Source organism: Mastigoproctus giganteus, chromosome 1, assembly GCF_048544385.1.
Source record: "Mastigoproctus giganteus isolate SK-2022 chromosome 1, ASM4854438v1, whole genome shotgun sequence".
NCBI lineage: Eukaryota > Metazoa > Arthropoda > Arachnida > Uropygi > Thelyphonidae > Mastigoproctus > Mastigoproctus giganteus.
This window is the reverse complement of record NC_143575.1, coordinates 111,130,972-111,153,594: the sequence shown is the minus strand read 5'-3', so window position 1 is coordinate 111,153,594 and position 22,623 is coordinate 111,130,972. Positions and strand designations below refer to the sequence as shown.

The window sequence follows — 22,623 nt, the reverse complement described above, 5'->3', positions numbered from 1 at the left end:
CAGAAATGAAAGTTAGGTGTGCTTGTCATCCTCGTCATTGGATGGGACAGGAGGACATGTTCTGATAGTGAAAGTAGCTGAGGGATCAAGATTGAAAAATAGTGATGTGGTGCGTTTAGCAGTAACTAAAGAGCTTAAAAGCAGCTTAAAGAAAATTTTTTTTTTTTTTTTTTTATGTGAACCCCAAACACGAGAGGTATTAGAACCTATAGTACTTAGTACCGTGCTTGGGTTGGAGGTTGAGAAGACGAAAGAAGATATTTGTTGACATTGGACTTGAACTTCTGTGGATTGTAATTTTCAGGAAATACGTATGAAGGAAGGTTGTTCCAGAAAACGGCAGTTGAATGAATAAATGAGGAAGATGAAAAGTTGGTTCTGTGGGTTTGAAGTTGGACAGTAAATGGATGTTGGCTGGAGGCGGCATGCGTTCGGACTGTTTTGAGAGAGAGAGAGCGGGAATTATAGAAGCCAATTCAGAGGAACAGTGCCCATGGAAGTATCTGTAGAAGAGGCATGCAGCAGAAACAGTGCATCTATGAGAAAGCGAGTGGAGAGACTCTGTTAGAGATGAATCATTAATTAACCTAACTGCCCTCTTCTGAATGGAAAAGAAGCCTGAGAGAGGTTTTGGGGGCACCACCCCAGATGTGGGAACAATATTCCATGGCAGGGTGGATTTGCGATTTATACAGAGTGAGCAGCTGTTTGGAAGAAAAGTAACGCCAAGAGCAAAAGAGAAAACCAAGTTTTTTAGATGCAGAGGAAGCAATATTTGTAATGTGCTTGTGCCAAGAGAGATTAGAAGTCAGGGTAATCCCCTAAAGAGATATATCATTTTGCTTAGAAATCGGAGTGTCACTAAAGATAAGCATAGGAGCAGAAGAATCCTTTTTTGCGAGATATAAGACAAGACTGAGTTTTAGAAGGGTTGAAATCAACTAAGTTGTCTTTGCCCACTGGAGAATTACCTGAAGATCGGCATTTAAGGAATTGGCAGCAGATTTTCAAGAACTTGAAGCTGATTGAGCAGGACAAGGTTTCTCAAAATGGAAAGTTGAATGCAATGTGCTATCATCGGCAAAACTATGGATAGAATTTCCAGTCAATGGAAGAAGGTCATTGATATACGAGGTAAAGAGTGGGGGAAAGAACTGAAGCTTGGGGGACACCGGCATTAGTGGAGAAGTTAGAAGACAGAGAGCCATCTACCATCACCCTCAGTGAGCGATTAGAGAAAACTGGATAACCAATTACTAAAAACAGTTGGCAAACCATAAGATGGAAGCTTGTTTAGAAGACCTTTATGCCAAACACGATCAAAAGCCTTTGAGATGTCAAGAGCAACTACTTAAGTTTCACCGAACCTTTCCATTGAATTAGTCCATAAATGGGTAACATAAGCCAGAATATCACCAGTGGATCGACACTGACGGAATTCATACTGGCGATCGTTGATCAGATGGAAGGTTTCTAGGTAGTTTAAGAGTTGACGGTTAATTGATTTCTCCATTACTTTAGAAAGAGTAGAAGTAATTGCAATGGGACGATAATTGGATGGGAGGGATTTGTCACCCTTTTTAGGAACTGGCTGGATATGAGCAAATTTCCAAGCAGAAGGAAAAACACCTTTGGAATAAGAAAGTGAAAAAAAGGCGGCAAAGAATAGGAGTAAGTTCAGGAGCACAGGTTTTGAGAACAAGTGGAGAAATACCATCAGGACCTGGAACTTTCATAGCATCAAGATTCATCAAAATCCTTCTGATATCCTTTTGACGGAAGACCACAGGAGGCATTGAATGGAGCGTGTTGGGAATGGTGGGAGGTGTTTTACCAAAATCATTAATACATGAGCTGGAAGAAAAATTGGATGCTAGCAGGTCAGCTTTATCCTTGGCTGAAGTGACAACAGAACCATCTGGTTTGGACAGAGGTGGGAGCAGAGATGGGCAAAAGTTGCGGCCAATAGCTTTGGCAAGAGACCAGAATGCTCGGCTACCATTAGGGCAAGAAGCAAGTTTTCTACTCTTATCCTGTTCAAACTCTAGTTTGGACTGATTAATAACTGCTTTACAATTGTTGCGAGCTTTGGTGTTAGCAGAAAATGAAACTGAAGAATTAGAAACAAGCCAATTACGATATGCAACATTCTTCTCTTGGACAGCCTTAGCACATTTATTGGAAAACCAAGGTTTAGATAAAGGACGAGATTTTAAAGTGGAGTGTGGGATAAAGGATTCCATTCCTGCAAGAATAATTTCACTGACACGATCTGAGCAAATGTTGACATCAGAAGTTTTAAAACAGTAATCAGACCAAGGAAAAGAATAAAAGAAGTCTCACAGGTCATCCCATTTTGCATTCTTGTAATGCCAAACAATACGAGGTTGGGAATAGCCATGAGATAAAGGTTCCATTGGAGAAGAGACAATCACCAAGTTGTGATCTGAAGTGCCTAAAGGACCTCTCACTTCGACCTTGTACTTAGAAGGGTTGTTTGTGAGAAAAAGATCAAGCGTATTGGCTGTATGATTAGGCTTGTCCGGTATTCTTGTAGGTAAATGAACAATCTGTGCAAGGTCATTAGTAATTGCAAAAGCCTCAGCATCTCGACCAGCTGGGTCGGTGTGACTAGAAAAGAAGCCAGCTGGAGTTGTGAACATTAAAAGCACCAAGGAAAATTACCTCACTTTTAGGGAAGTTGGAGTGGAGAAAGTCAAGTTGCAAAGAGAGGAAGTCAAAGAGCTCCAAGTGATTAGTGGAGTTGGGAGAACGGTAGAGACAACAGATGAATTTGACACAATGAGGTAGAGAGATTTTAAGTTAGAGAAGATCAAAGAGAGGAGATTCCAAATTGCCAAGTCTATGACAGGGAATATCAGAACGGACATATGCACAGGTACCACCTTTGAGGCGAAAGGAATCATACAGCAAATAATTTGGACATCTGAGATGAGCAGTAGTTGAATCACCCGATAACTGAGATTCAGTCAGAAAAAGTACATGGGGTTTGGAAGACTGCAAGTGGAAATGGACATCGTTGAGATTCGAATTGAGACCACGTATATTTGTGAAATGAATTAGGAAGTCCTTGGGAGGTTTAGATCTTTTCGCAGATAAGCTTGCTCTCTTATTTTGACAATTCATAGTGTATTCAATAGTAAGAAAAAGTGGGTGGGACATGCTGTATGAAGTAATGAAATTTTTGGATATGGCGTACATGTGGTAAGAATGTACTCAGATCCTTGACATAACGTGGCCTCTACAATGCTCCTCGCATACACACTACTCGGACTCCCTCCAGTCACTATCTGGCAGAGTAGAGGTAGCAAGATTATACACTAGCTGATCTGGAAGCCTCCTAGAGAGTTACCAATAGGTTTGGTCCGGTGTACTAACTAGCGGCCGACCTGCGAACACCATTTTAGAGCTGTACCCTCGAAATGTAAGGAATATTGGATCTCTCCACGACATTCATCATAACTTCAAAAATCATCAATCATACTGCATGATGGAAGAGATAGGGAGGGGTTGGCCGGACCTTAGCTCTAGAGACTAAACATGGGTGGAACCCATGTTTAGTCTCTAGGATAAGGTCATTAGGATAAGGAGGCTTCGGTAGATTAGGGATAATGGTGTGGTATTGGAGATGCAAACAGAAAAGGAGCTACAAGAGGTAAAGGAATGTGAGAGAATTAAACGATTGGGTGTGATTCTCGCGACTCCAAAAGAGCCAGGATGAAAAATAATATCGTATGATGTGGAAAAAAACGATCAACAAGGAAGACCTGTTAGAAGACTTATACAACAAAAATTTACTAAATATGAACATCTCTAGGGAAGAAGTGAAGATGGAGATATTTGTCTATTTTTGTAGTATTAATATAGCAAAAACAGGAAATAATTGGGTCCTCCAGGTGTCAAGGCATTTCAGAAGTCATTTGTTATTGCATGGTAGGATTTTCATTGGCTTCATGTCGTATAAGTTCAATGACTTTCATTTAGTTACTTTGTGCTACAATTGTCAGGAATTTGGTCATACAGCCAGAACATGTTATCATACAGACCCTGTCTGCAGTCACTATGCAGGTATAGGACACTCCTATACATTCTGTACTCACTCATCGGCGAGATCAACCGATCTGTTCCAATTGTAAGGCAAAAAATTGAGCTGCAAATCATTCTGTAAGGAGTAAACAGTGTCCAGAATACTTGAATGCACTTTAAGTTGATCAAAGAAAGAGCACGGCAATTTGATAACGTTAATGGCAGATATTGATAATCACTTAATTCTTAATCAGTACAATGCAAAATCGAATGGTAACCTACGTATACTACAGATTAATGCTCAGAGATCAAAATCGGTGGCTGATGAAGTTAGACTAGTGTGCAGCAGAGAGAATATTGATATAGCCTGCGTACAGGAACCATGCTTAGTGAAAGGTTGGCCTACAGGATATCCACTTTCAGCATGTGTATTCTGTGCAGATGAACTAGACTTAAGAGCTGCAATTGTAGTGTTTAATAAGGACATAGTTATTACTGTTATAAATTCGTTGTGCTCTTCACAGATGGTGATCTTGCATCATTCTATCTGTGTTGTATGTATTGTCATCACTCAACAGACATTAATTTCTACATCAGGTATATGGAACTGGTACAAAATCGCTTGGGTAGTAATTCAGTAATATTTGCGATGGATTCTAATGCAAGATCAGCATCATGGTTTGATAGAATTACAAATCATCGTAGTCATCAATTAGATGAATTCTTGGCTTGTTGTGGATTGTTTATACAAAATCTACCAAGTTCAGATAGTACTTTTTTCACTGTTAATGGAGAATCAAATATTGACTTGACAATCTGGAATGTAAGGGCAGCTGGTATCGTGGACGATTGGCAATTAAGAGCAGACTGGGTCTGCTCTGATCATTGGACCATCGTATTTTCTGTCAGGACATAACAAAACTAGCTCTGTCTCAGGAACAGTTATGACGATTTGCTGTCAAAAATGCAAAGTGGAATAGGTTTGACGAATATATTCATGTCTGACTTGGTTAATCTGGGTATTGGGGCATTCAGTCAAATGTCTGGAGAGAATGCAGTTACTTCAGCGCTTTCTCTTTGAGGCTTCCAGCACATCTATGATGCAAAAGAACTGTAATAGGATTCCATTTAAATAGTGGTCTGGTGAGTTAAGCCAACTTCAGAAGCAGGTTCATAAAGCGTGGAAAAGGTACCAAAGAGTAAGCGTAACAATGAGGAGGAGGAAGTTAATGTCCTTAAGGTAGAGTTTCAGAGCATACGGAGTGCATATGTGCATATGATATCTAAATCAAAATTAACTGCTTGGAGAACATTGGTTAGAACAGTGGGCAATGAGCACCCATGTGTAATTGTATATAAGCTATGTACTGGCAATACTAAAATATATAACGGAGATACAGTACAGTAATACCCCGACTTACGCTACCCCGACTTACGCGAACTCGGAGTTACGCGGTTCTTGATTTTTTCGTTTGGCAACGCTGCCGCCCACTATCTTCAAGGTCGTTTTTCATATGTTATCGATATACGGTGCGACGGCGGAGAATGAGAGCGAAAGATGAACAAAATTCAACTTTGCTGATTTTATGTTTTTTATATCAGTGAAGGGAAAAACACATTTCACCATAATAACGTAAAAACCAACACAATTCCAGCTATCGGTATAATCGCAAATGCAATTAGATCGAGTTTACTACCAGTTTATAACAGATTTCACTAGCAGAAACGCAACTGTATTTTTATTGTTTTATGGTAGTAACCCCTAGAAATGTGAGGTGTTAATAGTGTATCTCTGCCTTTATGGTGTTGTTTATTCAGTTGCTACATGCGCGCAGCTTTGTTTATGCGTATCAAGCGTGCCTCCTCGTTTTGTAATTGCGCTTTATTCCCTAAAAATTAGTAAAATACTTAATTAAAAGGTGTGAAAAGGAGGCGTACTGGTGAAGACACTGCAGATTCAGAGAGAAAAAGAAAAGCAATTATCGATAAACAGAGGCGGACTGGGTCAAAAATTCTTACCCGGGAAAATTTATAGTGGCCTCATACTATGGTTTATGGGCAAAATCACACTGGCCCACCGGGGTTACACTGGCCCCGGTAAGGCTTATGGCCAGTCCGCCTCTGTCGATAGAGAAAAAATTATGAAATTGTGAAACGCTTTGAGCGAAATGAAAGACCACGTGATATTGCACGTGCTACAGGCTTAAATGAAGCAACGGCGAAAAGCACATGACAATTGCAAACTTGACAGGTTGAAAATTGAAAAGGGCTCAATTGTAAAGGGCTTAAAAATTTTAGAAAACAGACTCCAACGAAGAACGCGTTATAGCTACAAAGCAAGGAATAAAAAAAATTATTAGCTTGCTACGAAGAAATTCTGCGTGAAAAAAAGGCGCTGTGTCGTCAGACGAATTTGTTAGATTTTATGAAGCCATCGACATCGAAATAACTTTTTAACGTAAGTCATTTGTTTTTTAATACATATTTTGTATTAATATGTATACAGAGCTGCAATTTTATTAATATTTTTCTTCTAAACTAGTGTTTTTGTTAGTCCTTGGTCCCAATTGAGCAAAATTTATATGTATTTATATGCAAAGTTGTACCCCGACTTACGCGAATTCGACTTACGCGATTTTCGTTGGACCCACCTATCGCGTAACTTCGGGGTATTACTGTATACTCTATAGGAGGTGTTGACCAGGAAAGTATGAGTTGGAGAGAAAGTATGTCTGCGATTTTGGATCATCTGATTGGAGATACTATCTCTGAGCAAGACGATGAGGAACAGATGTTGATGAAAAGGCTTAATCATGCTTACTCTGGGGTACATGATGAGGATCCCTTTAGCCTAATTGAACTCTGTGATGCAGTACGACGCATAAGGAACAATAAATGCCCAGGGATGGACCTCATTGAAGGAGAGGTCATTAAATGGGCTCATCGACCGATACCAGGGATCCTTCTTGAAACTTTTAATAGCTACCTGCGTGACAGGGCCTTTCCATCACCATGGAAGGATGCCCTATTAAAGCTGATACTGAAGGGACCATCTAGGCCAAAGAATGATCCATGATCTTATCAACCTATTATCCTCCTCCCTGGATTAGGAAAGGTGTTTGAAAGGATGCTGGCGAGCCAGATTACTGACTATACTGAAAAACACTTAGGCTGGTCTGGCAGACAATATGGTTTTACTCCAGGTCGTGGAACAGAAGATGCGCTTCGGGCATTGCGAAACTATATATTAGGCTCGAACAGTAAGTATGTCCTTGGAATCTTTAGCATTAGCATTAGTAGAGGCATTTGATGCAATAAAGAAAGCTTATACAGCATCAGCCAAAAAAAAAAAAAAAAACACTTCCACTTCACCCCTCTGTTCGTTCAAAATACCTGTCCAGCTGAGCCTTAAACTTATTTAGGCTATCAACTTCCACGACAAGGGATGGAAGTCTGTTCCACCAACCAACCACCCGCTGGCTAAAAGCAAATTTCCGCACGTCTATCCTACATCTGGCCTTCCTCAATTTGAATTTATGCCCTCTCAGGTGATTATTCTGAGCGAGAGGAAGAATCCCATCAGCATTGAGCATGCTCAAACCATTCAAGGCTTTATACACCTCTATCAGATCACCTCGCCGGTGCCTAGTCTCCAGACACTGCAATTTGCAAAACTTAAGCCTTTCTTCGTAAGAGCATCCCTTTGTTCCATTCACTAATCTTGTTGCCCTTCTCTGTACTCGTTCCAGCAGCTCTACATCCTTCTTGAAATGAGGCCTCCAGACCTGTATACAGTACTCTAGGTGTGGCCTGACCATTGCTTTTTCAAGGGAATAATCACCTCCTTATTCCTGCTAGAAAATTTCCTATATATCATTGACAATACACCATGGGCTACTCTTGCAGCCTGTCTGCACTGCTCAGAGAACTTCATATCTGCCTGCACAACCACCCCCAGGTCCCTTTCATTCTCTACCACTGTCAGTGTAGTACCACAGAGTTGATACGTTGCTCTGGGGTTGCTGTTTCCCATGTGTACTACTTTACATTTGTCAATGTTAAACTTCATTTGCCACCTCTCAGCCCATCTGCTCAACCTTTCCAGATCCTGTTGCAGCAGCATAGTGTCAGTAGTGTCCTTGACAACCCTGCCAACCTTCGTATCGTCTGCAAACTTGGACATTAAGCTTGATACACCACCATCAATATCATTTATAAATACAGAAAACAATAATGGGCCCAACACTGAGCCCTGAGGGACTCCACTAATAACATCAGTCCACGATGAGCAGTGTCCATTGATTACCACTCTCTGTCTTCTCCCCCTCAACCACCCCTTTATCCATAGCAGCAATTTGCCTCCAATGCCACACTGCTCCAATTTGTTCAGCAGTCTTCCATGTGCAACAGTATCAAAAGAATTTCTAAGATCCAAGTATATAATATCAAAGTTATTCCCTGCATCCAGTTATTTTGACTGCATCATAGTATCCAATCAAATTGGTCAGGCAAGACTTCCCCTTAACAAAACCATGCTGTGTCCGAGCTATAACTGAAGTCTTGTCTAGATGATCCTGCAGTGCTTCTTTAACCAGTGCCTCCATTAATTTTCCGGGATCAGAAGTTAAACTCACAGATCTATAATTACTTGTGTCAGCCTTTGATCCTCCTTTGTGAATTGAGGTCACATTTGCACATCTCCAGTCCATTGGTACCTCCCCTGAGTCCAAAGAAGCTCTCATAATTATGGCTAAGGGTTTGCTTACTTCCTTTGCTGCCTCCTTTAATATAACTGGATAGATCCCATCCACCCTAGGTGCTTTTCTTGTGTTTATCTTCAACAATTTCTCCTCAACTTTACTCTTAGAGATTACAAGATTCTCTAGCTTACTGCCAGAGTTGAATACTCCTCTGGCATTCCCCTTGCTGAATGACTCCTCATGTGTGAATGTTGATGCAAAATATTCATTTAGTTTGTTAGCTACCTGAGCAGGATCATCAACAGTTGACCCATCTCTGTCAAGTGGACCAATCTGATTCATCCCCTTCCTTCTAGAGTTTACATAAGTAAAGAACTCTTTGCTGTTTTCTTTGCATCCCTTGCCAAAGATATCTCGTAATCTGCCTTCGCCTGCCTAACCTCCTTTGTTACTTGGTTACAGATCAACTTGTATCTATCATAGGCTTCTGTGTCACGTGTTAATTTGTATGTATCTCATGCTTTTTTCTTCTCTGCCATATGTCTCATTAGTTCATCTGACATCCATTTAGGGCTAAATCTTGAACAATATTTCTTGGTTGGTATGTAAAGCCTAGTAGCTTCCAAGATAAGTTCTTTGAATGCTTCCCATTTTGAATTTGCTGTTGGTAACATCATCAGTTGGTCCCACTGTATAGAATTTAAATACTGTCTCAGTCCATCGTAGTCGCCTTTACGAAAGCAATAACCCTTCCCTTTACCCCTAATGGCAGTTACCTCTTTGAGTAAATCCCACTTCAGCAAACTGTGATCACTGCCACCTAGTGGTTCATTTATCTGCAGATTCTTAATGCATGAAGAATCACTACTGATAATCAAATCAAGAGTATTACTACTTCTAGTTGCCTCCCGAACATGCTGATGTAGAAAACAATCATCCAATAAATCCACAAAAGCCTTGCTAGTGTGTGAGTGACCAACTCACAAATTCCAGTCAATATCTGGGAAATTAAAATCCCCCATTATAAGACTCTCTGATTTACTGGCCCACCCTATTTCCCTGTACAGTTTCTTATTATACTCATCAGAGTCTTTAGGTCATCACACTCCTACTCTCAATTTTTATGTCACACCAAACTGACTCGACACTGCACTGTCGAGCGATGTCGACTGGCTTCACTTCCTTGGATTTTATGTATTTCTTAACTAATAGCATAACCCCTCCTCCCTTTTCTATCCTGTCTATCCTTTCTGTAGACATTGTACTCCCCAAATTCCAGTTGTGCATTACTTATATCTGTGTAACACAACGTCTCTGAAATCCCAACAATATCCGCCTCCAGACAACTAACACACTTGGCCTTTCCTTGTGCTACAATTTATATTTCTGACTAGTTCTGATATGTGATGTGATTTATTGTCTGGACATGTTATATGTTCATTTCACTTTATGACATTATAATTAATATGATTTTGAATCTGTATGTAATATAATATGTATGTATATAATATTAGTAAATTAATAAGAGGAGGACTGTCGTGATCACAGGAATTTTCATTCCTGTGATCACGACAGTCGGTCGAAAAGCATTGTCAGCTTCAGGAAGGAAAATCGTTTTGAATATTTTCGTTAGATTCTTTTAATTGTGTTAATTTGAATTTTAATTGTTTTGAATTGATTTTGAATTGTGTTAAATTGATTATTTAATTATTTATATTTTACTTTAATTATTTATATTTTACTTTAATGTATCGGTAAGTTGTCGATTTTTTTCGTTTTTTCCGTTTTAATTTCTGGAGGGTATCATACGGAAGTGTTCCACGTACTATATTGAGGTAAACTCCTCTTATTAATTTACTAATATTATTATCAACGTAGAACATATTGAGTATTACAGCTCTGATTCATACTATCTAAGTATATAATATTAGTGTAAAAACACCATAGACAACTCTTAAAGGAAAAAAATTATGATAGTAGTGTAAAGGGCTTCATTTCAACTGTATCTCATATTGTGCTCATCCTTCACAACAAGTTACCATGTATTGCACTACCTCAAATAAGTAATGCTTCACTAATAGAGAAGACTATTGTTACTTATTCTCAGTGGGCACCACTACCCGGACAGCACCGTTTCAAGGCTTTTTGGGCTTTCATCAGTGGGTGGGCAGGCCTTGTTGCATTTAATCTTACTTAAACATTATCACATATACCTTTTGGCATCTCTCATATTGTGGGATTATCTTCACAACTGGGTTGTCATGTCTGCCATACCAGGGTGCCATATTTTCCATATTTTTTTCAGTTTGCACCCACCGGCAAAAACTTGCGTAAGTTGAGGAGTTCCTGTATATAGTTACTAATAATGTCTCGAAATAATTATAAAAAATGGCATTTAAAGTCAGTTTAATCTATATTGGAAGAATTTTAATCGACTGACTGCATGTCATAAGCAAGTGGTTCCTATAAATATGAAAAACATCAGGCAGCTATTGAACACTGCATACCATGACTACCTTACATTGATGCTGTAACAGGCAATTGTCAGAGCATTAGCCAAGTTCCTTTTTTTGTGAACAGTTGACACAGTAATAACTTCACAGTGTGGTAATATTTGTAGTTTTATGGTGTTAGTATTAATTCATTAAAAATAATGTTTTAAAAATTTTAAAGACAAAATTGATGATTATTTTATAAAATAATAAAGAAGCATATTACATATATGGATATTTTTTCTTAACCCCATTCTTTAAACTTAATAAATTTTTTCAGTATAAAGTATTTTCAACACTATACCTTGAGATATACATTAATGAGATCTCATTGTGTCAGCTTGAACATATCATTTTAAATCCAATTTGTTTACATTCTAGACCTTCTGTACATTATATTTTTATTCTGTACATTATAGTTTGGAGCCTTTTTTAGTGCTGTTCTTGCCAAGAAACAGGAACTAAATACATTTCAAGACAGTGGACGCAAAAGGCAACAAATCAACCCTAAAGACAATTTTTGGCCTGTAAGTAAAGGACTTAAATTTATTTTCTGTAAGTTGTATGAACTTTAATATGTAACTTGTTCATATTTAGTAAAGATGATTTATACCCTAGGTTTTTTATTTTTTTAAATTTTATATTAATTTTTTTATGAAAGATCCCAAATGAAAGATATTTATTATTACCATGCATGGGCTGAGAAGGCAGAAGCTACTTGTTGACATAAGACTTGAATTTCTTGAAGACATTTATGCCAAACATGATCAAAAACTGCTTGAGTCTCACCAAACTTTCCCATTGAATTTGTACAAAGATGATTAACATAATCCAATGTACACCACTGTATTGACACAAGTGTGGAATCTACATTGTTGATCATTAATCAGATAAAAGGTTTGAGATAGTTGAAGAGTTGATGGTTGATAGATTTCCTTATTTGGAAAGAGTATAGCTAAGTGCAATGGAACAATAACTGGATAATCAATTACAAAAAATATATCAATATATATAGAAGGGTGAGATTTAAAATCTTTTTAGAAACTGGCTGGACATGGGCTAATTTCCAAGCTGAAGGAAAAACACCAGTGGAATAAGAAAGTTAAAGAGATGACAAAGAACAGAAGAGTAAGCTCACGAGCACAGGTTTTGATAACAAGTGGAGAAATGCAATAAGAACCTGACATCAAGATTATTTAGAATTCTTCTTGCATCCTTCTGAGTGGAGTGTATTGGATATGGTAGGAAGTAATTTATCTGTATCATCAAGAGTCAGAAAAAAATTAGGATGCTAGTAGCTGGTTTTATCTTTAGCTGAGGATGCAGTAGAAAGATCATTTAGGAAGATAGGTAGCTAGAGACCAGAAGTCTCGACTACTGTCTGGGTAAGGGTCAAGTTTTGATTGATTAATGATTATTTTACATCTGTTGTGAGCCTTTGTGTAGGCAGAAAATGAAGCTGTAGAGTTGGATAAAAGACAAGTTGCATTAAACAGCCTTAGCACATATATTGGAAAACCAAGATTTAGATGACGGTCAAGATTTTGTGCATTGGAGTATCTTTCAAAGCAATTTCCTAAATTTATTCATTTAGCTAATAAAGTTAAACAGACATCAGCCTTATAGGTAGTAAGTGAAATCAGGAAAGAAAGACACCTTTCACCCCTCCTTTTTATTTTCTTATCCACTAACCCAGTGGTTTTCGACCTTTTTTTAATAACGGCACCCCTAAGTAATTTATTTTATTTTGTGGCATCCCTACTCAATTTTCTGCCTGTTAGATCCGATTCTCTCTCTCTCTCTCTCTCTCTCTTTCTCTCTCTCTCTGTATGTCTAATATTAAAAAAAATGTTATATGCTAGTTATTACAATAATATAACTATAAACAAAATTACAATTCATAATACAAATTATATATGCAGGCGGGCCTCGATTAACGCGATTAATTCGTCCCCCGAGCGCATCGTGCAAAACAGAAACGCGTTAATCGAATATCATAACCAATAGGAAAAATTATAATTGGTCCTTGACCTTCTGGAATGTCCATGAAGAATTTTAAAAATACCTTTTAAATAACTTTATAACTGTATATAATGTAAAAGATAATGAAAATAATTATGGAATTAAATGCTTATTGTATAAAACAGCGGTTCTTAAACTGTGCGCTGCGGAATATTTTAAATTTTCGAGGGAAACAGTGATTCTCGACATCTGTCGGATACCGTGCGAACTACTAGCTCGAGGTAGTTCACAGTTTCAGCATTTCTTATTAAGTTGTTTGGATGTAACTACTAAACGAAACTGTTAGGTATTTCTTTTGGTCTGGGTGCACCTTGAAAAAATTACTGAGACATTAAAGGCGCCGTGAACCAAGAAACTTTGGGAACCTCTGACATAAAATACACAATGAAGAAATTACTGTTGCAGAAATATTTGAACAGTGTTGACTTTCTCTTTTCATCAGTCAATTTCCGATAGCCGACAACAATCTTCTTTGGGCCCTGGCGAAATAAATATCGCAGAGAAAACATTAAACCTTTTGTTTGAGGTTCTATGCGATACGAAAGATTTCATCTAATTCTTTTACCATTATCTCCTTCGCGGTAACATTTTCATCTGGCTCATTTAAAAATTTGAATTTTTAAATGCAAGTCTGCATTGACTTTATTAGCAGGAGACAAACACGTCTTCTTCCGATGGTTGATGGAACACACCGAGGCGGGCAGCAGGCAAACGTTTGTTTATTGACTGTACGACTCACGGTAAGCTTAATGCACGATTCAAATCTTTTTCAACTATCGCATAAAAAAAAAAAAAAGATCGCGTTAACTGGAAATTTACATCGTGTAAAGTGAAAAGTGGTATCATTTTTCAAATAGCGTTAATCGAACTCGCGTTATGCGAGGCCTAGCTGTATATAATAATTTTATTTTTTATATAGAGGTACTAAGTAAACATCAATTATAGATCACCACAAAATTAAAAAGATACTGTACACCTTTTTATAATGAAATAAATATATAAATTAAAAAAAATAATAAGTTTAAGTAACTTAAACCCAAATGACATGGCACCCCGATTGAAAACCACTGCAGTAACCCAACTAACTTAACACTACTTGGCCATTTGTGGCATTATTCTTGCCTCCCTGCAGCGGGATTTGTAACCTGAGCTTGAGTGGAAAAATCAACTGGTTGGAAAAATCAGGGCCAAAAGGAATATGAGATGGACTTAAAAACATTTCCACCAATAGAGTCAACTTGCTCTAATCCAGAAACAAATGACAAATGCTAGGAGACTTCTCAACTGAAAAGGATAAAAAAAAGGACATCTTCTTCATGAGACATTGCATCCTTGATAGTTCATTCACTGGGAACATAAGCTAAGAAAATTCTTACTATGAAAATATTGCTACTTCTGTCAGAATGGTTAAAATACTTTAATCTGGGGATCTTCTGATAGAAACACCTAATGCAAGACAATTAGAACATTTATTGAAACAGATGACTCTTGCTGGATTTCCTGTTACAGTTGCTCCTGCTACCATAATCACTCCCAAGGGAGTAATAATGGAAGGGGATTTGTTAACTGGCTCAGAAGAGAAATAGTACGAGAACTTAGAGACTAACAAGTTTTACAAGCAAAATGTATCATGACCAAAAATAGATGGCAACCTTATTCCTACATGGAGCTTCATATGCACTTTTAGCAGTTAAATTCTATCGCAGACAGTTAAAGTAGGATGTGTCAGATCCATCCATATGTACCAAATCATATCAGATGTTATATATAATCAAAAATATATCCATTTGTAAGCAACATGCCGAGGTGTTGCTATTTGCCCTCGGTATGGATCTGAAGGATATAACCAAACAGAGTGCCCTGCCACTTACCCTGTCTGTCCAAATTGTAAAGGAAATTATCTGGCTTTCTCTAAGACTTGTGCATTATGGAAACCTTGGTAAAAAAAAACTCCAAACATACAAAGTGGAAAACAAATTAACATATTCCTGATGAACTTTTCCTGTTCCTTCAGTGAATCTCTGCATCTGATTTGCTCTGTGTACAGATTAACTTTTCTAACAGATGATCCATAGAAAGACATGTTTTGGCCTTTGTTGCTGTTGTGTCATTAATATTTCACAACAACAATTTAAGTGATGATCTGAGCAAATATTGGGATCGGAAAAATAAAAACATAATCAAACCAATGAAGAGAGCAATAGAAATTATAAGTATTATCCCATTTCACCTTTTTGTATTGACAAATGGCACAGGGCTGAGAATGGCCACGAAAGAGAGCTCTGTTGGAGAAGAGACTATTACTATGTTGTGATTTGAGGTGCTTAGAGTCCTACCAACATTGATTGTGTATTTCATTCCCAGCATGGTCATTGTTAGTGGTGAAAAGAAAATTGAGTGTTGGTTGCATTGTTAGGACTGTCTGGTTGGTATTCTGCTGGGTAAATGAACAAGCCGTGTGGAGTCAGTAATAACAAAACCCTCAGCATCTGAACAGCTGGATGAGTGTAACTAGAAAATTGAAGCCAGTGGGAGTTGTGAGTATTAACATTATCAATCAAGGTTACCTCACTATTAGGAAAGTTAAACTGGGGAAAGTCGAACTTTAAATAGGAAAGTCTCTCAACTCTACTATAATCACCCAGAGTTCTGGTTTATTAGTAGAGTTGACAGAACGATAGTGGCAACAGATGAATTTGTCAGAATGGGTTAGAGAAATTTGAGGCCAGAGTAGATTAGAAAGTGGATATTGAGAGAGAGAGAGAGAGAGAGAGAGAGAGAGAGAGAGAGAGAGAGAGAGAGAGAGAGAGAGATTAAAAGTTAGACTAATTCCTAGTAGAGAAATGTGATTTTGTCTAGAAATCTGAGTGTCATCAAAGATAAGTAAAGGAACAGTAGACCGAGTTTTTATTGCCAAATTGAAGAATTAGTTGGAGATCAGAATTTAAGGACATTTTGGAGGATATTCAAGAAGTTTAAATGGTCCCACCAGTGTGATGGTACGAGTAGAAGATTTAGTTGTAGAATAATTGAACTACACCGAAATTTGGTCCTCTCGACTCACTAGTGTCACCTGAATATCAGTTCCATCGTTATTTTAGATTTCCAGGTAATGAGTTTTTCTTACCTGAGTGAATGTCTGTGATAGGTAGGCCTCAGAAACCAATTGAAGTTTATTGAAGTGTTGTTTACAAAATTTGTCTTTAGGAACTGTCAAAGTCCCTACAGGGACTGCAGTAGTACCGTTTAGCAATGCTATTTTCAGTTTATTTTTGTTTTCCAATCACTTGGTTTATTGATTGAGCATTTTGTGTCCACGTGATTGATTTTAGTTTACTGTTGGTAGATTCTGCCTCTATTTTTAAAATGGCTTCAAAGTGATCAAATGCGTCAGCAAGTGCTAATAATGCAAATAAGGTGAAAAATCATTGGAAACGATTGTCATTAGAAAGTAAACTGGACATTCTGGAAAGACGATTTGGGAGAGTGCCAGACTGTTAAATCAATTGTTTTGACCTGTGCAAAAGCCACAACTTTTGCTTTTTTTCGGTGTTCCCAATTTAGCATTCCAAACAGAACTTTGTTATTTACTCTCTCGGTTGAAATGATGAAGCCATGTATCATCTGCTGTTATCACCTTGTGTAGAACTTCACCATCTTTAGTAACCATCTGTTGCAGCTCCAGACAAACATCCATGTGAACTTGCCGTTGCTCAGAAATAAGTTGTCCTGGAACCAAGCATGCACAAACATATGTTACATGCAAATGGCATGGAGATACTGTGCATGCTTCCTACTGATATTCTCAACATCTCTGCCAGTTACGTTACTGTTATATGATGATCTTCTCTCATGATTACAGAAGCAGTGTTTATGGTTTTTGTGGTGACAGCAGTGGTTGGAGATCTAGGACCACAAATTTTTGTGATTGAACCATGTCCATCTTTAAACATTTTAAATCACCTGCAAGCTATTCTATATGGAAGTGTAGATTTACTATAATCCTCTTTTAACATTTCGTATGTCTCAAGAAAACTTTATCTGATGTTTTCTTGAGATGGTAACAAAATTTGAGAACAGCATACTGTTTCTCGGGTGCCATGTCCATTGTTATGTAGGTGAAACTGAACAGATATAAACTTGACCGACTGGCAAGGTCACACTATGCGCATGAATCAACTACCTAGTTGCTCGTGATGCAGCTTGGTTTAGTCTTAAATCAGGCAGCTTAGCTAGAAATTAAAAGTAGTACACTTGCTCACAAAAAATGATAATCATTCTTTATTGAACAACCCTCATGTAATAAGTTTGTATACAGTGGTACGTTGGCCCACGAACACAATTTCTGAACAAATTTTGACTCCACCTGCGAACAATGCCTTGGTGCATGAAGGCACAAACATGGCTTTGGCGCCATGTTTTCGGCTCGTGAACAGCATCAGTTGTACTCAGGTTTGTTTGTTGTTGCGTTGTTCTTGATACAATTTTTTTTTGCTTTTTTGCATTAAATTAACCCTCATTATGGCTCCCAAGAAAGTGAAAAGTGTTAGTGGCAGTGATGTAAAGAAGTAAGCGTATTACAGTAGAAACGAAGAAGGAAATAATAAATAAACATGAGAATGGTGTTTGTTTCTGATCTCGTCAAGCAGTATGACATGGCTAAATCTACGATCTGTACTATCTTAAAGAAAAAGATGCGCTAAAGACGGCTGATATGGCTAAAGGAGTGACTATGTTAACGAAGCAAAGGTCTCAAGTGTTAGAAGAAGTAGAAAAATTATTGTTAGTTTGGATTAATGAAAAGCAGCTTGCTGGAGATAGTGTTAGCGAGGCCCTATGCAAGAAGGCTTTACTTTTGCATGGTGATTTAGTGGTGAAAATGCCAAATACCAGTGATGCTAGCATTGATGAATTTAAAGCTGCTGACGAGGCTACTAGAGACGGTCGTGTTCCAAGCCGCTAAGTGGATTTTTCTTATTTATTGATTTGAAATTATTGTTTTTCTAAAACTTTTGATTTAAATTTAGTAGTATAACATTATTTTGTGATTTTCTGATTAACTTGGTGTATTTATTCTTTACTCGGCCTTGTAATTGCATAAAAGTATCGGTAAAAGTTTCCACGTGTTTCAACTCCGCTACCGTTCGTAATTTTCCCGCCATTGTGATACGATAGTTGTATGCCGTACTAGATAGCGTTAGTTGAACTTCGTTAGCAGTTAAATTGTACGTTTAAATAAATACATGTAACGACTTAGATTACAAACGTAATATAATTAATTATATTTAACATAATTAATAACATAACATAATTAATTAATAAATTAATAGAATCATGACTCAGACCAGAGCAGCAAAGCAAAAGGCTCAAGCTAATGGAAGCGCTGTGGCTCAGAGCAGAACTGAGGGGTGCAGTTGTCCTCTGACTCACAGCCTTATAAAATGCACTGTTTGCTTGATGTTTGCAGGGCAATCGGGTACGGGACATGATACTGCCAAGGGGGATGTCTTTGTGTGTGCGCGATGCAAGGAGTGTATCGATATCAGGCAACAACTCGGCGTTCTTGTGGGCCTATATGAGAGCTTGAAGGACAGGGTGGATGCCCTCGAAGAAACTAAATTGAGGGGCCCATCAAGCTCTCAGCTGCCCACATCAACGTCAGAGCTTGCACTTGGGCATCACGTGACACAGAGACAACCCCCAAGGCAGAATGCGCTGGTCCCGAAGGAACTAGTAGTTGTTGGTGACTCTATTGTCAGGGAAACGGGGAACATGCTTTGTAAAAAAGATAGGTGGAAAAGGACCAGGGTATGTTTGCCAGGGGCAAAGGTTGATGACGTTGTAGAGCGAATATCATCTTTTAAGGGCACAAAAGGTGATATAGTTGTACATGTTGGCACTGATAATATTAAGAGTAGGAGACCAGCAGAATTACTTAACAAGTACAGGTCACTGTTGAACAAAAGCCGAGAATTAGGGTTGAATTTGAAAGTGTCTGCAATTCTGCCCAGACACGATAGGAGGGAGTATATGATGAGAGCCTTGTCGATCAATTCGGCCCTGGAAAGATTGTGCAAGGCTCAAGGGGTAGAATTTTTTTCAGCCTGGACTGTACTTGTTAACAGGAGAGATTGCTTCTACAGGGATGGGATACACGTAAATAGAAAGGGTGCAAGAATATTTGCTGATGCTATCGAGGCAGTGTTAGGTGGGTCGGAAAACTGCTAGCTTGGGGGAAGACAAAGACCAATAGATTGACAGTAGCCACTGGCAGAGGTGAAAGAGATTCTTGCACTGCTTCTATTAGAATGAGCAGAAGCCTGAAAAACAAGATGCATGGTATTTCAGAGACTGCTGGGAGCCATTGCGGTACAAGTAAACACATGGGTTGTGTTAGGGTAGCTAAGAATAGAAACAGGTGCAGGTATACTTGCGTGTACACCAATGCTAGGAGTTTAGTAAATAAATTTGATGAATTTGAGGTATTGCTCAAAACATCAAAGGCAGATATTGTTGGGATATCAGAGACGTGGTGTCACACAGATATAAGGGATGCAGAACTGCAATTTGGGGAGTACAACGTCTACAGAAAGGATAGACAGGATAGGAAGGGGGGAGGGGTTATGCTATTAGTTAAGAAACACATAAAAACCAAGGAAGTGAAGCCAGTCGACATCGCTGGACAGTGCAGTGTTGAGTCAGTTTGGTGTGACATAAGCATTGGGAGATCAAAATTGAGAGTAGGAGTGTGCTATAAGCCTAATGACTCTGATGAGTATAATAAGGAACTGTACAGGGAAATAGAGTGGGCCAGTAAATCAGAGAGTCTTATAATGGGAGATTTTAATTTCCCAGATATTGACTGGAATTTGGGGGCTGGTTACTCACACACTAGCAGGGCTTTTGTGGATTTATTGGATGATTGTTTTCTACATCAGCATGTTCGGGGGGCAACTAGAGGGAGTAATACTCTTGATTTGATTATCAGCAGTGATTCTTCATGCATTAAGAATCCGCAGGTAAATGAACCACTAGGTGGCAGTGATCACAGTGTACTGAAGTGGGATTTACTGAAAGAGGTAACTACCATTAGGGGTAAAGGGAAGGGTTATTGCTTCCGTAAAGGCGACTACGATGGACTGAGACAGTATTTAAATTCTATACAGTGGGACCAACTGATGATGTTACCAACAGCAAATTCAAAATGGGAAGCATTCAAAGAACTTATCTTGGAAGCTACTAGGCTTTACATACCAACTAAGAAATATTGTTCAAGTTTTAGGCCAAAATGGATGTCAGATGAACTAATGAGGCATATGGCAGAGAAGAAAAATGCATGGGATACTTACAAATTAACACATGACACAGAAGCCTATGATAGATACAAGTTGATATGCAACCAAGTTACAAAGGAGGTTAGGCAGGCGAAGGCAGATTACGAGAAATCCTTGGCAAGGGATGCAAAGAAAAACAGCAAAGAGTTCTTTACTTATGTAAACTCTAGAAGGAAGGGGATGAATCAGATTGGTCCACTTGATATTGATGGGTCAACTGTTGATGATCCTGCTCAGGTAGCTAACAAACTAAATGAATATTTTGCATCGACATTCACACATGAGGAGTTATTCAGCAAGGGGAATGCCAGAGGTGTATTCAACTCTAGCAGTAAGCTACAGAATCTTGAAATAACTGGGAGTAAAGTGGAGGAGAAACTGTTGAAGATAAACACAAGAAAGGCACCCGGGGTGGATGGGATCTATCCAGTTATATTAAAGGAGGCAGCAAAGGAAGTAAGCAAACCCTTAGCCATAATTATGAGAGCTTCCTTGGACTCAGGGGAGGTACCCATAGACTGGAAATGTGCAAATGTGACCCCAATTCACAAAGGAGGATAAAAGGCTGACACAAGTAATTATAGACCTGTGAGCTTAACTTCTGTTCCAGGAAAATTAATGGAGGCACTGGTTAAAGAAGCACTGCAGGATCATTTAGACAAGACTTCAGTTATAGCTCAGACACAGCATGGTTTTGTTAAGGGGAAGTCTTGCCTGACCAACTTGATTGGATACTATGATGCAGTCACAAAAGAACTGGATGCTGGGAATAACTTTGATATTATATACTTGGAACTTAGAAAGGCTTTTGATACTGTTGCACATGGAAGACTGCTACACAAATTGGAGCAGTGTGACATTGGAGGCAATTGCTGCTATGGATAAAGGGGTGGTTGAGGGGGAGAAGACAGAGAGTGGTAATCAATGGACACTGCTCATCGTGCACTAATGTTATTAGTGGAGTCCCTCAGGGCTCAGTGTTGGGTCCATTATTGTTTTCTGTATTTATAAATGATATTGATGATGGTATATCAAGCTTAATGTCCAAGTTTGCAGATGATACAAAGGTTGGCAGGGTTGTCAAGGACACTACTGACACTATGCTGCTGCAACAGGATCTGGAAAGGTTGAGCAGATGGGCTGAGAGGTGGCAAATGAAGTTTAACATTGACAAATGTAAAGTACTACACATGGGAAACAGCAACCCCAGAGCAACGTATCAACTCTGTGGTACTACACTGACAGTGGTAGAGAATGAAAGGGACTTGGGGGTGATTGTGCAGGCAGATATGAAGTTCTCTGAGCAGTGCAGATGGGCTGCAAGAGTAGCTCATGGAGTATTGTCAATGATATACAGGAATTTTTCCAGCAGGGATAAGGAGGTGATTATTCCATTGTATAAGGCAATGGTCAGGCCACACCTAGAGTACTGTATACAGGTCTGGAGGCCTCATTTCAAGAAGGATGTAGAGCTGCTGGAACGAGTACAGAGAAGGGCAACAAGATTAGTGAATGGAACAAAGGGGTGCTCTTACGAAGAAAGGCTTAAGTTTTGCAAATTACAGTGTCTGGAGACTAGGCACCAGCGAGGTGATCTGATAGAGGTGTATAAAGCCTTGAATGGTTTAAGCATACTCAATGCTGATGGGATTCTTCCTCTAGCTCAGAAAAATCACCTGAGAGGGCATAAATTCAAATTGAGGAAAGACAGATGTAGGATAGACGTGCAGAAATTTGCCTTTAGCCAGCGGGTGGTTGGTTGGTGGAACAGACTGCCATCCCTTGTGGTGGTGGAGGTTGATAGCCGAAATAAGTTTAAGGTTCAGCTGGACAGGTATTTTGAACGAACAGAGGGGTGAAGTGGGTTTTTTTTTTTTTTTTTGGCTGATGCTGCATAAGCTTGCTTTCTTGCATCAAATGCCTCTACTAATGCTAATGGTAATCCTAAAGGCTTTACTTTTGCATGGTGATTTAGTGGTGAAAATGCCAAATACCAGTGATGTTAGCATTGATGAATTTAAAGCAAGT

General features: G+C 38.7%; 1 protein-coding gene across 4 annotated transcripts in view; it reads left to right on the top strand.

Moving 5' to 3' along the window:
- LOC150091098 (mediator of RNA polymerase II transcription subunit 12-like protein) overlaps window positions 1-22,623 on the top strand; it is an 825,386-nt gene that overhangs the window by 91,563 nt on the left and 711,200 nt on the right. For all 4 annotated transcript variants that reach the window (XM_090374287.1, XM_090374270.1, XM_090374279.1 and 1 more), the window contains exon 4: window positions 11,659-11,766. In XM_090374287.1, coding sequence (XP_090230413.1) covers window positions 11,659-11,766 — 108 coding nt within the window. The remainder of the gene's footprint in view (window positions 1-11,658; window positions 11,767-22,623) is intronic.